This window comes from Panicum hallii, chromosome 9 (assembly GCF_002211085.1).
Source record: "Panicum hallii strain FIL2 chromosome 9, PHallii_v3.1, whole genome shotgun sequence".
Classification (NCBI taxonomy): domain Eukaryota; kingdom Viridiplantae; phylum Streptophyta; class Magnoliopsida; order Poales; family Poaceae; genus Panicum; species Panicum hallii.
This window is the reverse complement of record NC_038050.1, coordinates 72682768-72698248: the sequence shown is the minus strand read 5'-3', so window position 1 is coordinate 72698248 and position 15481 is coordinate 72682768. Positions and strand designations below refer to the sequence as shown.

The 15481-nt window shown below is 48.2% G+C and overlaps 2 protein-coding genes across 7 annotated transcripts; one reads left to right on the top strand and one right to left on the bottom strand.

The window, feature by feature from the left end:
- Positions 1-145: 145 nt before the first annotated feature.
- LOC112874577 (flavanone 3-dioxygenase 2-like) lies at positions 146-2552 on the bottom strand. Its single transcript, XM_025937964.1, has 4 exons — positions 2235-2552; positions 1899-2146; positions 652-976; positions 146-546 (listed from the first exon to the last, which is right to left on the bottom strand). Exons 1-4 carry the CDS (start codon positions 2427-2429, stop codon positions 304-306), a joined length of 1011 nt encoding a protein of 336 aa, XP_025793749.1. The 5' UTR covers positions 2430-2552; the 3' UTR covers positions 146-303.
- Positions 2553-10783: 8231 nt separating this feature from the next.
- LOC112877561 lies at positions 10784-14610 on the top strand. 6 transcript variants are annotated; one of them, XM_025941895.1, is made up of 4 exons: positions 10784-11165; positions 12348-12534; positions 12637-12770; positions 14099-14610. In XM_025941895.1, exons 1-4 carry the CDS (start codon positions 10880-10882, stop codon positions 14119-14121), a joined length of 630 nt encoding a protein of 209 aa, XP_025797680.1. In that variant the 5' UTR covers positions 10784-10879; the 3' UTR covers positions 14122-14610. The 6 variants fall into 6 exon arrangements, 3 of the variants coding, with proteins under 3 accessions (XP_025797680.1, XP_025797681.1, XP_025797682.1); XM_025941896.1 differs by having other exon boundaries at positions 12837-14610; XM_025941897.1 differs by having other exon boundaries at positions 10784-12534.
- Positions 14611-15481: the final 871 nt, after the last annotated feature.

Sequence of the window (15481 nt, the reverse complement as noted above, 5' to 3'; positions counted from 1 at the left end):
TCAGATGTTCATTTTGGACCCAGGAGCCTCTGGACCGCCCCTAAGAGCCCATTAGTCTTCGATAGCACGTGTGTGAGCTATCGGAGCCCAATGGGCCCTCCCAAATGACGAGGCTTGGAGCCAGTTCGTTTCTGCGGAGGAAAGCTGATGAGAAGAGGTAGGTCGTCACCCTGACAAGCCAAACTATGGCACAAAATCAGAAGGACCAAAAACCGAATGCTAGCTAGGACCATCGGAACCGCTAATGATAACTGTTCTAGGAGTAGTCTTTTTTTGTTTCCGATGGCCACATCTCTGTCGCTGCTAGGTTCTGAAGAGCTCGAGGCAGTGCTCCTGGTCCAGGTTCCTGCTCCAGAACTTGCTGTAGTACTCGGCGTAGGTGTAGTCCCTGTAGACGGCCGGCGAGCCCTCGGTGACGAGCTTCGCGGCGGGGCCGATGAGCACGTCGTTGCACGGGCACAGGAACGACGCCACCGACATCCTCGGCCTGTCGGCGTTGACCACGGCGCGGTGCCACACGCTCTTGTACCGCCCGTTACTCAGCGCCTGCGTGCAGTGCATGCAGAGGATTCAGTTACGTGCTACTGGAAACAGCAGATTTCTGCTGGTTGGTTTCACTGAGAATTGAGAAAGGGTTTCGTTTCACCGTACCTGCAGCTGGTCCCCGATGTTGATGACGAGCGCGTTGGGGCGTGGGTTCACGGCGATCCACCGGCCTTCCTTGAGCACCTGCAGGCCGGCCACCTGCTGGTCCATGAGCAGGATGGTGAGCGCGTTGGGGTCCGTGTGCGCGGGGAGCCCGAAGGTGAGGTCCGGCGCCGGGCACTTGGGGTAGAAGTTCACCGCCATGTGCTGCTCCTGCTCGCCCAGCGCCTTCTTCACGTACTCCTCCTCCAGGCCCAGGCTCGCGGAGATCGCCGCGTACAGCCGGAACCCGAGCTCCCGGACCTCTCTGCAGTAGGCGCTCACGATCTCCCTGTGCGTCGCCACCATCAACAACAAAAACACTGTCAGAAAGAAACCGCATCCCCCATCATTGTTCAGGATTTCAGGAACTGCCTGCAAGGAACAGAGCAGAAGCCAGCAGGTGGTGGTCACACACTCGCACTCCAGCATGCCACTGCCACCACTAGTTGTTGTTCCAGTACGGAGCAGTAGTAGAACTAGAACTAGGGGCAAGTGGTGGGCAAGCTAGCTAGTGGTGGGGGGAGCTTGCTATGCCTATGCTTGGACAGTTGGACCACGCCTCGCAATTTTGGTATCCCTACTTATTCCTGTTTGCTGAGAGGCGCAGCTTATCTTTTCTGGCGGCAGGAGCTCTGTCTGTCCTAGGAACGGTTTAAAAACTGGCGTGCATGCATCTCCAGCACATGGGTACATGTATGGTGGTGGCTACTGGTTAGTCACTTTCAAAATTCCCCTTACTTGGAGCATTGTTCAGCGCTTCGGTACGTGATCGGTCACTGTTGGAAATTAAAGGAAGCAAGAAATGATTCCACAACCTTGAAGAAGAAGAAGCTAGTAGAGTCTTGGGGAAGAAATAAAAAGGATAGATAGCGACCACTACTCAGCTTTGGATGCAATCTACTCCGTCCTCTGAACTTGTTCAGAAAACAAACCCCCATCTTTCGCATTTTAAATCAGCAGCGTGCCAATAATTTCTTTGGTGTACGTGCTTAATTAGGGACTTAAAAAGTGTGCGTCTCCCTAGGAAAATAGTAATGCTCATCAAGGCATGAAGCATGAGGGCGCAGAGCTCCAGAATAGCTAGTTTCTAGAAACATTGTGAAATTAAACAATGAATCCTTGTTTCTGTCAGTCTTGGAGGACGGAGCGGAGGATGCAGTGAGCACCAGAGAAGGAATGGAAGCAACTAACAGACGGCCTTCAATTCGTACCTGAAGGATGGCGGATTGGCCGGCCACTCGGGGACGTACTGCTCGAGCGGGTGGCAGTGCAGGCGGAGGTAGTCACGCCAGTTGTGCACCGTCTCCTTGCGCACGTTGAAGCTGGTGGACAGGCGCATCTTCTTGGCCGGGTCGTCGGAGTAGAGCTTCGCCTTCTCCTCCGGCGGGAGCCGGAAGAAGTCGTACGCCACCGCCAGCATCGCGTCCATCAGCTCCACGGGCACCCCATGGTTGAGCACCTGGCGACCACGGCAGCAGACAGGAGGTCAGCACCATCAAATCATGACGTTGATCGAAAGAGACGTGCTTGGCTGCATGCCGACGGACCTGAAAGAAGCCGTGGGTGCTGCAGGCCTCACCGATCCTGGCGATGACTGCGGTGAGGTCGGGGTCGGCGAGGTCGACGACGGGGATCTGCGCGTCGGAGACGACCTCGTGGAGGCGCGGGCGCTGCATCTCCGGCCGGACGTAGTTCTCCGGCAGCTCGTCGTGCACGGCCGTGGAGATGAGCTGGTCCGCCATGCCGGCCGGCTTAGCTTGCTTGCTGCCTGCTTCGATCACTTGCTAATTTAGGCGCTGTGTGAATGCGATGTCGTGCTGCGAGTGCGAGTGCGCTCCTTGTGTTTGTTCCCCGGCGACGGAGTACATATAAATAGATGTCACTAGCGAGCGGGTCAGCCATCGATGCCACGCGCTTTGCCTCTTTGCCCGCCTGTCAGCGTCGTAGCCCTGTGGCGCAATTTGAGATTGGTCCTCCCAGTTGACCGACCATTCGTCAGCTCCGGGGGGGCGGCCAACGTCAGGCCAGCTGACGTATGGCAGCAGGGGTTGGCCAGGTCGTCTCGGCCCGGCCGCTATAGACCATAGTGTTCGCCGCGTTTAGAGCTCGATTGCCACTCGCCCTCTCCGATGATGACTCGGCTCGGAACACTGTTTGATCGATCTCGCATGTGCGCCGGTTCCGCTTCCCGGTCGCGGCCGCCGAAACGAAACCAGAGCGTTGGCGTGGCACAATCGGTGGAGATCACAAGCAGAACTAGGCAAACCCTGCTCGCCATCGATTGAGCGTATGACGCCATGACGTTAAAGCTTGGTGTTGCGCTGTTGCCAAGATTGAGCAGCAGGTGTGGATCATAGTCACAGAAATCAGGGTTGAGGGTACTGTTTCTCGACCCGGAAACACCGATTCCGTCCCGAAAACGCGGGGTTATTTTCATTCCCACCATGTAAAAACCTCTTATAAGGACCCTACCCCGTTCCTCGACCCTATCAACCCCGAAACTTTGTGACTATAGTGTGGATGTGTGATAAGGGGATTCAAGGTTCGGCACAAAGTGAGAGCCCGAGGGGGGCTTGTTTCAAGACTGACGCCGTTATCTTCCTCCCGTATCGCTCCCGCAAGGCGACCGGGGGCTCCCTCGCGCCGCCGCCTCTAGGCCCCGCCGCCTTCCTTCCCTCCCTCGTCGTCGCCTGAGCGGGCCTCCGGAAGCCCGACGGTTGGCGAGGAAGGTGACGGCGGGGCAATTTGGCCGATGAGGGCCTCATGCGCCGGGGCGGGATGGCGCAAGGTGTCCTTGGCCGGGTGGCGCGCCGGAGCAACGGCGGAGCGGGTCCGGCCCGGCCATTGGCGGATCCGGCCTTCTCGCCACCGGATCTGCCGTCCCCAACCCTCTCCGGCAAGCGACGCACCGCGCGGCGCGACGACGGCGTCGGCCCAACAGCGAGCGCGTCTGCGGCCTCGGTGCAGGGCGAGATGCCTGCGTGAGGTGGCGGCAGCAGGTGTCGAGTCCGCGTGACGGGGGCCCCACGTTGGGCGACGAGGCAGCGCGGCGGCGGCGAGAGAGGCTGCGTGGTGGCAGGCCAGCGCATCGAAATCCGCGGAGGCACGTCGGTGTTGCTGAGGGGCTGCGAAGCGCTGGTGACGGGGCGCGATGGTGCGCGGTGGAGGTGTGGCTGTTAGGAGGCAGCGTGATGGAGCGAGGTGGCCATGGCGCGAGGAGGCACAGCGGCGGCGCCGCCCCGCAAGGGCTTCCGTGGCTGCGATCCTGGCATGCCGGGCTATGAGAGCACAGCTAGGGGTGGGATTCACCAGGCGAAAGCCTTGCTGGCATTTCTGCTGGTGGCGATGGCGACGGTGATGGCGCCCTAGGGTGTCGTTCTTCCCGTTGGGGGCGTCATCTTTTGAGCCCCATCCTTGTTACACGGGGTTCTCTAGGTGAAAATCTGTCCACGTTTTGGACGAGCGACGGCGGCAGTTTAGCGTCGTCATCTCCTTGGAGGCGTCGTTTATAGCGACCCATCTTGGCCGGTGGCATTGCCGGTGTCGCCGTTGGTCATGGGAGGCTTCTGCCGGTTGCGTGGCAAGGCGGCTTGGTGCAGGTGGCGAGCTCGAAGGGGGTTGCCGAACTCACGTGGAGGCGGCCGAAGTTATGTTGGTGACCAGGGGTTATCACATGGGTGTCAGTTTTGGCTGCTTGCAGCCAACCGCGGCGGCTGGCGTTTCCCGGCAACTATCAGTGCAGTGTGGGACTGCGTCGGAGGACGGCGCTTGCAACAACGACATTGTAGGACGACTTGGCTTGCAACGGACTGCGGCGGGTTGCTCAGCTTTGCTTGGCGACTCCGGTGCGGTTCATCGTCGTCAGCTTGGCTTGCTGGCATGGCGGCGGAGGTTGTGTGCGCAGGTGGTGCGACGAGATGATGTCGTCTTGCGGGCACGGTTCGGCTGTTTTGATGGGGACCTTGGGAAACGGGGCAACACTGTTCTTCATCCGGATGGCGATATAATAAATGGATCCGCGACACAGTGTACTATGGCGAACGTGGCGAGGCCCCCGCGTGTGGTGTTTTTCTGCGAGGCGACAAGAGCGAGGTGGAGTCCAACATCGGATGTGGCGAGACCCTCGCTAGTTGTGTTATCGCGGTGGCAACTGCGAGTCAGCCTACGTGAGGTCCGGATTTGGTGGTTTCACTCTGTCAGATGGTGTGTGATGTTGCAGCAGCAGGTCCCGCATGGCGGTGGCCTTCTCGGTGCAGTGCAGTCTGTTTCTTTCGTTTCCCTATCGCCAGGGCCGTGCCTTGACGACGACTGCATAGGCAGGAGAAGGTTGTTAGCTGCGGCGGCTAGGCTTCGTTCGGCCTCCATTGTCATGTGGAGGGGTTCCACAGTGTTGACGTCCCAATCCAACCGGTTGGGCCTTTCGAGGTAGTTCTGAGTGCTTACACATGTTGACGTTCCAATCCAACCGAGCGAGTTGAGTTAAGTTGTTTTGTTGCTCTGTAGTTTTTTTCCATTTGTTATGTTCTTGAAATAGGCAACTGAAATAGGCACGAGCACAAATCTGCTGGGTGATCAAAACTGTCAACGCTTAGGTATATACACCAGCTACTCAGCTACTTTGGTCAACAGTTTTCATTGATTCATTCATGTGGCTATATCTAATTTGGTCATCGGGTCCTTTCTTGTCGTTGAATTTTCATAAGCCGTCAGGAGTTTTCTTCTGTCAAACGGCGGCTCTGAAAGTTTAAATTCAAATCACTCTTGCAGTCTTCCTGTCGGTTAATAAGGAAGCTTCGTCCTAATTAAATCAAACCGCTCATCAGGCTGACCTAGCTATATGTCCTGCTTCACGCAGTCAGTCAGATGCACTGGGGGAGCCTCATGGAGGCTATACTAGATGCTAAATTATACTACTAGTAATTACTAGTCTCTTCGTAAAAATTCCTTAACCAATGTTCCGTTTCTTTTACAATTTAGAGTCAGCTTGATCGCGTCATTGTATTGAACTAAAATCTCATAGTCAGCTGGCTGTAGTTATACTATACGGTCAGCTTCACCAACTGCATTGCCCAAAGTGCAGGAGAAAACGACGGAACTTAGAGAAAGCAGTTTTTTCTGAATGGATCAAGAAACTTTCAGCTGTGTCGTTTTCCTACAAAGCCAAGGATGAAACAGAGGAGCGCGTGCACAGTACTAGGTGGCTTTTGCACCAAAGCTGAGTAGGCGGTGGAACAAAAAAATGCCGCATTAAGCAGGATCTCGTAATCAGAGATGTTATTTGCAGAATTTGATGTCCACTTTTTGCCCTTTTTTAAAATGGAATCTTACTACTGGAGAGCCACTGCTAGTTGCTTTTCTGTGCATCAATTGGCCACAAAGCAAACACAGGAATTGAACAACCGAGCGATAAGGAAGAATCCCTTTGGATATTCACCGCACCGAGTGAACGCACCGGCGGATTGCTGCGCGCCGTGTCGCGATCGACAGGAGTGGCTGACCAACATGACAGACAGCATCTTTCATCGGCTAGAAAGAAGAGAAGACGATATTGTCTTCAGCTAAAAGAAAAGTTAAAAGGAAAAAAAAGATGGCCATCTCTTCTCTGCTTTTCTATCCGATTTAACCTTTTGTGGCAGGATTATTCATGAGCCTACCCCGCGGTATCTAGTAGCTAGGGCCCGTCGACACTCAGACTCGCTGTAGAAATTCGGTTCCGGCCGTCTGAATAATGCCAGAGCAGCAAAGAAAGGCACAAGCAAAACGTGCGATTTTGCGCATGGCGAGGATACGACGATTGTTCCTTTCGAGAAAAAAAGACACGACGAAATGTGCATAGCGTCCTCCTTGTCTCGGAACCATCGCCGCCCAACCACCATCTCCAGTTCTCCGCAGCATCGGCGTTGGCATCGCTGGGGTTGTTGGTCCGGAGTGAGCTGAACGGGGACGTACGACGGTGCCTCGAGTCCATGCATCGAATCCGATGCTCTCCGGGTCGTCGTCACCGGCCTCCGCGTCCGTGACCTTCGATGTCGCGGTGGGAGGCCGGGACTCTGTCGTCCCTCTCTTGCGTTATTGAGATCAAGATTGATTCGCATCAGATCCTGTGATCTCCGGTCCAGCCGTCCAGGCTCAAGGTGCAATGGACTGGAAGGTGGTCTCTGTCTCGGCTACATTAATACGTTTTCTGGGGTCTAAAGTTTAGACGGGTCACATCAAAAAGAATCTTGTCATTTAGAAGTATTAAATAAAGTCTAATTACAAAACTAATTGCAGAACCCCAAGACTAATTCGCGAGACGAATCTAATGAGGTATATTAGTCCATGATTAATGATTAGCGGATGATTACTGTAGCATCACTGTGGCAAATTATGGATTAATTAGGCTCATTAAATTTGTCTCGCGAATTAACACCCATCTGTGCAAAAAGTTTTATAATTAGACTTTATTTAATACTTCTAAATGATAAGATTCTCTTTAATATGATGGGTCTAAAATTTAAAGGTTACGAGGTTAGAAAACGGAAACACACCCTTAGGAAGCAACTAGCGTTGCATCCTTATCTCATGACAAGTGCTACTACTGTTTAATCTGCAACGACCGACTGATCGATCGCTCCGACAGTTACAGGGTTTGTCGGCATTCAGCACCGAAGAGATCAGACGATTCACCAATCGAGGTACAGATAGATATGCTGTCCACGAGTCCATGAGTAGGCACCGGTTTCCTGCTACTACCATCAATCATCGTGGACAGATTTGGATCCCTCGCTCGCTTAAAGGCCGGCCTAGTCGGCAATGCGCGTGGAATTTGTCGTCAGAGAGCAATCCCATACTGCGATATCATCGCTGCACTATATTTAAAAACTACGCTCTACAATTTATAATATCTTAATATATCTTGATATAGATTTCTATTAAACTCACCCTCTTTTCTCCATCTATCGTATATATTTATTCTTCATTTACTACGAAGACACCATCTCACTCCCAATGCACAACTTGTAGTGTCTAACATATTGGTTTACGTGTTGACACTAGATCTTGCATGAGATGCAATTTCTTCCTCTCTCCTTTCTCTCTCTCATTTATTATGATACCACATAAACTAAAAGTTCTATATGGCGGTATTATTATTACTATGGAAACCGTCCTACATGCAGGGTTGGGATGCCCTGATGCTGCGTGCTGCCGTTGTGCTCTGCTCCATCCGTCCCGAAATAAGTGTTGTTTTATAAAGTCTCTATATATGATTCATCAACCAAAAAGAAGAGCCAATCAGCGTGGCCACCTCGCGGCAATTCCAGGCCATCCGATCGGCTGGGCGGACGGTCCGGATCTTACGATTCCCGATCACTTCGCAAAAAACCCTCGACCTTTACAAAAATCAACCTGTAGTCCGGCTCCCCTCTCAGGTAATTTTTCAAAAAAGCCCTCAACTTTTATCAAAATCAACCCGCAGTCCAACCTTCTAGATTTAGAAAAATTTGCAAATAAAACCTTGAGTTTTTGTTGAATCAACCCGCCATCCTGGTCCTCTCTCAGCAAAATTTCAAATTCGAAACACTTCTAAAAAAATTCAAATACAAAAACTGCTCAAAATTTCGAAACCTAAAGTTTTGCTACATAACAAAACAGTAAATTCGAAACATTTTCGTAATTCGTTTAACATAACATCTTATTTTGCTAAAAATATAATATTATACTATCATTTTTCTATAGCTTCTCATACGACCTCCATAATAACGCGGCATACTTTAATATAACCACTACTTCCTTATAAAACATCATGTCTATTAATTATCTCATAATTTCGCAAATACATTAAGTATCTGACTAATTGTGCTCCACCCTCCCTAATAAATTATTTTACCCCTTCTTTCACCATAATAAATGCAGCAACAAATGTCATGCTTCCATTTGGATACCCAAAATAATATACTACTTAAATAATAGGGCCACGATAATAGAATGCTCAAAATATATACTATATGCAACAACGAGCAGATCATGACACCTATGCCAAAACAACGAAACGACGGATTTATCTTAACTAGGTTGCTTAATTTTTTTTGCATTTACATGTATAGAACAACTACTACATGCACGAACTAAAATCCGCATCAACTACGATACTACAACTAGGACGCGGGATACGGGCCCCACGCGGCAAAGCCGCGGGCCTTTCTAGTTTCAGACAAATTACTCATACTAAGAAATAATCTTGTTACCCCTGATTCCTTCTAGCAATTATGATTGAAAACTATATTATTTATTTGGTTTTCTGGATCCTCAATGAATGCATATGCATTGGAACTAGAAAAATAATATCTACTAAGTATTTGATTGGCTATGCGTTTTCCTGTACAATACTTTCTTAGTATTTGGTATTAGTATTTGGTATTGCTTTAATTAGATGGATCTCATTACAAGTTAAAACAATACTATTTATGTGACAAAATTTGAATGCTAAAACAACACTTAGAGTCTGTTTGGATACTTGAGGCTTATTATAAACCCGTAAGACTCTCCACGTGAGAGGCTTATAGTTAGTCTAAATAGGTGTTTAGTTGTATGAGCTTATAATAAATCTCTGTAGTGACCTTTGTGCCCCTTATTACCCTTATTAATATTCTTAAAGAGGCTGAATTTATAGGGTAGGGGTTGGAAAGTGTTTTTTTTTTCTGGTGGAGTCCACAGAAAATAAGCCTCGTAAGCACCTCTTAAAGGAGCTTATGGGTTTATGGAGAGGCTTATAACAAACCTCACCTTTAAGTCTAGATGATAGGATGGATTGGGGTTTGTTTAGAATTTATTGGGTGCGATGTATTATAAGCCTCAAGTAACCAAATACTCTCTTATTTTTAGAATGGAGGGAGTAGTATTCTTGCATGCATGACTTTGTACGTGACACGTCAATAGCTACGACGACTGTGATTTGCCTCAGTGATATTTTCTCTATCTCAAATTATTAATCGTTTTGACATTTCTAGATACATAGATTTTGCTATGCATCTAGACATAATATATATTTAGATATATAGCAAAAATTATGCATCTTAAAAAGCTAAACATGACAAAAAAGTTCAGAAATATTTCCACGTTTCAAATTACTATTCAGTTTAATTTTATCTTACTTCAAACATGCATATGTATAACTTTAGCGTCCCTCCGTCCTATAATACAGCTACGTTTAGATTTTTTTTAAAGTTAAACTTTTTAAACTTTGACTACGAGTAGCAAACAAATCCTAAAGATGAACAATATAAAGCTGATATTAGTTGATTCATAATGAAACCAGCTATCATTACATATAATTTCTTCTATTTAAAACTAATTATTTTTTGGAGATATAGTTGGTCAAAGATAAAAATATTGGATGTCTAATTCCAAATATAGCTATATCTTGAGACGGAGGGAATAACAACTATTGAATAAATACACTAGCAAAACATATTTTCTGGTAAATTCAATGAAACTAAATTCACGTTTTTTTCTATAAATTTGATCCAAATTAGAATGTTTTGATCTAAGACAAATCTATAACGAACCATAATTTGTAACACACGGAATAGTTTCTTTTAAATAAAATAAGAGCAGATGTCATTGTTTTGAGAAGCTTCCGGTTAACATGCATTTCAACTCCCTCGATATTGTTAGCAATGCTTACTGCGCAAGTTAACGCCTACTGCCAATTTAATTAATTGATGCCATGTTTACGGTGCACGAAAAGATCAACTTTGTTAGGCTAATAATTAATATAGTCAGCCGACGTCTCGCATCACCAGTGTGGCCATATCCGTACGCAACGATTGAGGTGGACCGGTAGAGTGTGCGCTGACGTGGGCCAATAAGAATATACCGCTCGATGTTTAGCATGCTGCACCAAAGTCCAATGGTGCGTTGGTAAAAGACGCGTTGACGTCACAAGCTTTGGCTTTGGGTGTCATGATCATGGCGGTGGCATTTCTCGAGAGATAACGCCATGACAGCACAGCACGTTAATCAAATCCTTATACAGGACTTTCTTTTTGGCGAGTCAAATTAGGGCGCTTTTTCTATGACAAATCAAATTATTCTTCATCTTCTTCTTCTTCTTTTGAGAGGATGTGAGAAATCAAATCAGGGCCCGCCGATCCGCGACAACAGTCCCACCGACTGTATACCAAATCGACGGTCGGCCCAACCCAACCAGATGATGTACCCCACAGGCCCACAGCATCACGGCCCAAGAAAATGCTATACCCCTCGCTGCAGAAACCACCACTCACCACTCACCACACGAAGCGGCGACGGCGCCACCGCGCCGGCGGAAGGGAAAACGACGTCTCGGCGAGCGGTCAGCCCAAGCGCGAGGGGCCAGCGGCGAGGCTGTTCAGGCATGGGAGCCGCGAAGGTCAGGCCACCGCGCCGCAAGCCCGCAAGCCGCGAGGGTCCAAGTCGAAGCAACCTCGACAGTCTCAAGTCTCGACAGAGACTAGGTTTGCCTCGAATCGATGTGTGCAGTATGCGTCGATTCAATCCGAAGCAGAGAGCGATTCAACAAGTGATGGAATGGATTGATTCAACTTGAGCTTCTTAAGTCAGTTAGTCACTTAGCCCTAAACCCAGCGATTTTTTGTGAATTGTTTCTTTGGCTGGCGTAATTTCAGTACTTTAATACTTGATTCAGAAAATGAAATGACTATAAACCTCGAGCTGTGGTGCGGCTTCTGAAATGCACAGCTAACATAGTGAATCTGCAGCACGGCTGTTGGCACACGTGGTTTTTCTTAGACCCATGATGCTCAATTAGTGAAATGCATTATATGCGCTCAGTTCAAGTTCATACCAATTTCGTTAGGTTCCGCACATAGTAAATGCACCAGATAATTTGCATTTTACATGAACTCTTTTGTGTCCTGCTCTGCATAAGTGTAATTCTGTCTAGCTATAACTTTGCAAAATCGAATATGTTTGCAGTCAACAGTTGTCGCTAGTATAGGTCGTGCCTCCATACGGACAGTGTTAAAAGTTTGCTCCAGCCTCCAGCTCATACACATACTGTGGCTCTGTGCTGCATGCGTCATGTTTGTAATTTCACTTTAAGGTCCCGTAGTATGCATCATTAAGAGGTAGAACCAATCTCAGCATTATTTGGAATACCAACTAAGGACTATTGCAGTTTGCCACCTTACAAGTAGTACCGAGTCACTGATATCTGAGAAAAAAAGATGGGTAATTGGGTGGTGAAAGAAAAAGCTTAATTTCCATGTGTTTGGAGGATCTTATTTATGAATAATTTGTTTTTTTAACAGTTTAAAGTTGCAGCATTTCTTGAAAACAACGTATGCTTTATTCATGTTAATATGGCCAGGCATCGTATGGGGATTGCAACAACCAAACTGCCAGAGTTGTCTGCAGAACATCCTGATGGATATATTTGTTCTTCTGGATATCCCATACCTCATGCACATAGGCTCTTTCTGCAACTCCTGGAACTCCGCATATCCCAGCCTACGTAGCATTGGGCAATAGAAGCAGCCCCGAACACCATGTTGTTGGAGCATACAAGTTAACTTTGTTAGAACCACCCATCTGCAGAAGGTATCTGATTGGGTCCTGTTAACACCAAAACTTGGTGCAATAACCAGCAAGTTTTGGTGGTTTCTGTTGATGAGCAGTCTGGAATGCACCCTGTAATCCGATCACAAGTGAGCAGATAACTCTCCCATTGGAGATTGCCATGGAGCAGGCCGGCGAGGTCCATCTTTTGATGGTGCAGGTGAAAATTATAAGTATCATTGCTCAGTTCACATCAGATGGTCAGTTGCTGAACGGCTGCTTAAACCTTGCTCTTGGCAAGCTGTGGTACTATCTCCATCATAAGACATTTGTATTTTATGATACATCTGCATAGAGCTATAGTGGGGTTTTCATCCACAATCCATTTGGGCAGCTTTCATTTGCTAGGTTAGGGGATGAGAACTGGAGCCGGTTGCCATCTCAAGCACATTTTCAGGACTGCAGCTACAAGGATGGTCTATTATACGGTGAAATTATCGCCATCAATCTCAGCAGCACTATGGTCACGACTCGTGACAAAGGTAATTGTGGATAGGGTACAGTATTGATATGGGAGCGACAAGGTTTACATTGTTCATGCTCCATAGGGTGATCTGCTTCAAGTGTGGGTAAAAGAAGAGCCAGCAGGACATGGGCTCCAATCATCTTTGGACCAAGCTTGGGTGGATGAGAATAGAGAAAATTCTCTCTATAGCCCTAGAAATAATGACAGTTCCCTCTGTGGCCCTGAAAATTTGAAACTCCCCTATTTGGCCCTCCTTTTAACTTTGGTTTCTTATTTGGCCTTTCTGTCAACTCTGTCAGTTATCTCGCGTGAACAGTATCCATCTTTTCTTCACTAAAACGACTTCCAAATCACTCCAAAATTCATAAGATGAACCCATTTTGCAAAAAACCACATATGTAGCATTAAAATTAAAATTCATCAAATTAGGCTACTTTTTAAGACTATCTAATTTTTTAAAGCATAAAACTACTATTAAAAATTGAATAAAAATGCCTAATATTTCTAAGATGAGATGAATTAATTTATAAAATTATTTTGTATCATATGTTACTTAGAATATTTTGAAGTTCTTTAAAAAAAAATTTAAACTTCCTTTCAAAAACAAATTTTTGAGATAACTTCAAAATTATCTAGGCAACATATATTATAAAATTATTTTATAAATTAGTATATCCCATCTTACAAATATTAGTTATTTTTACTCAATTTTTGGACTCTATTTTTATGCCTTGAAAACCAGATACTCTTAAAAAGTAGCCTAATTTGGTGAATTTTAATTTTAAGATCCTAAATGTTACACATGTGGATTTTTTGCAAAATGGGTTCATTTCCGTTAGTTGTATCTCTGCAAAAAGTTTTATAAATTTTGAAGGTGATTTGGAGGTTGTTTTAGTGAATAAAAGAGGGATAAAAAACCACAAGTCACTGTTATCATGAGATAACTGATAGAGTTGATGGAAGGGCCAAATAAGGAACCCAAGTTAAAAAAAAGGGCCAAATAGGGGAGTTTCAAATTTCCAGGACCATAGAGGGAACTGTCATTATTTCTAGGAAATTCTCTCATGAGAATATGTAAAGTTTGCACCATGACCCAAAAGGCTAGTGAAGATAAATAGCCTGGATGACCATATGTTGTTTCTAGGGAGTAACTAAGCACTTTGTTCCTGTGCTGGGACTAATGCCACATTAACATTGGAGTCCTACGGGAACAAGAGAGCGACCTTGGTCTGTTGCTGATCTTTCCGAATCCCAGAAAAATGGTTTCGGTGCTGAACAGCTAGGTATACTTGGTATTCAAGTATTTGTGAGCAAGATAATTATTTTGTAATGCAATTGTGGCAGGTCCGGAACCATGTATCATGTGATTGATCATTTGCATGCAGAACTGGAAGCATGCCTACGTGACGTGAAAATGGCAGTAGCCCATGCTATGTGAAACATTCAGCTGGAGACAGATTGGACCCCGGTATTCCTTGATTCCAAAAATTGAAGCAGAACAATCTGACTATGATCTGGCGGACTATTGTGTGTGGGAACTACGGGAGCTTTCGTTCATGGACTTGTTTAGTTTTTTCGGATGGATAAGTCCTTGCTGCTGGTCTTTGTGGTCCTTAGTAGCAGTTAGCATCTTGTAGTCCTTAGCATCTTGAACTGTAGGCATCTTGGACTGAAGGACAGCAGTTAGTGTCCTCTCTAGGACAGCAGTTAGTGTCCTCTCTAGGACAGCAGTTAGACTAGCATTATTGGCTTTGTTGCTGCCCAGCAGCCTGCTGTATATATATGTGGCCACCCCTCCCGTTGGAAGGTATGGCATTGTGAGTGTGAATGAAGAAAAATCCAGAAAACTTCCCCAACTTGAGTGTCATCCTCTCAGCTCAATGAGAGTGAAAATTGAGCTCCTAACATCTGGTATCAGGGCCGTACTTTCCTGTAGGTTGGATATCTCTTGCTCCTCCCCTTCCGAAGCCGCTGTAGCAGCGCAGCCACCACCAGCAGCTAGTGCAGCAGCAGCAGCAGCTGCACCAGCCGCTGCAACAGCAGCAGTAGCAGCAGCTGCAACAGCAGCAGCAGCTCTGGCTGTCTCTTCTCCCCCGTTCCCTTCCCCCTCTCCACGCAGCAGCCCCTTGGAGGCGCACCATGTCCGACGCACCGTCTCAGCGCTCGGTCGCCTCGAGCGCACGGCGCCAGCAAGACGCCGAGCTCGCCGTGGCAGAGGAGCGCAGCCGAGCGACGGCTCAAGCCGCTGCAGCAGCGGCGAGGGCGGCCAGGCTGGCTGCAGCGCAGCTGGCAGCTGCCCGGGCGGAGGTGGAAGCAGCGGAGGCGGAAGATGCAGCGCGTGCGGCGGAGGTCGAGGTTGAGACCTTGCGCGGCAGCCTCAGCGGCTCCATCGTCGGCGACACCACCGCCGACGGGGACCTTGAGGGGTTGGCAAGGGAGAGGGCGCAGCAGCGGACCGCGCGGTGGGCAGCAGCCCACCCCCACGGCGGCGGCCCGGAGGCCGGCGCGCCCGGCGGCGGTCCAGGGGGCCGCGCGCCTGGCGGCGGAGGCGGCGCCCCTGGTGGCGGCGCTCCTGGCTGGGGTGCGCGCGGCGGCGCCCCCGGCTACCACGGCCTCCAGGCGGTGGTCAGGGATGTCGGTCCCGGCGGTGGGTGGCCCACCCTCACCAAGACCAACTACGTCGAGTGGGCCGCGGTTATGGAGGTGAAGCTCCAGGTGCGGCATATG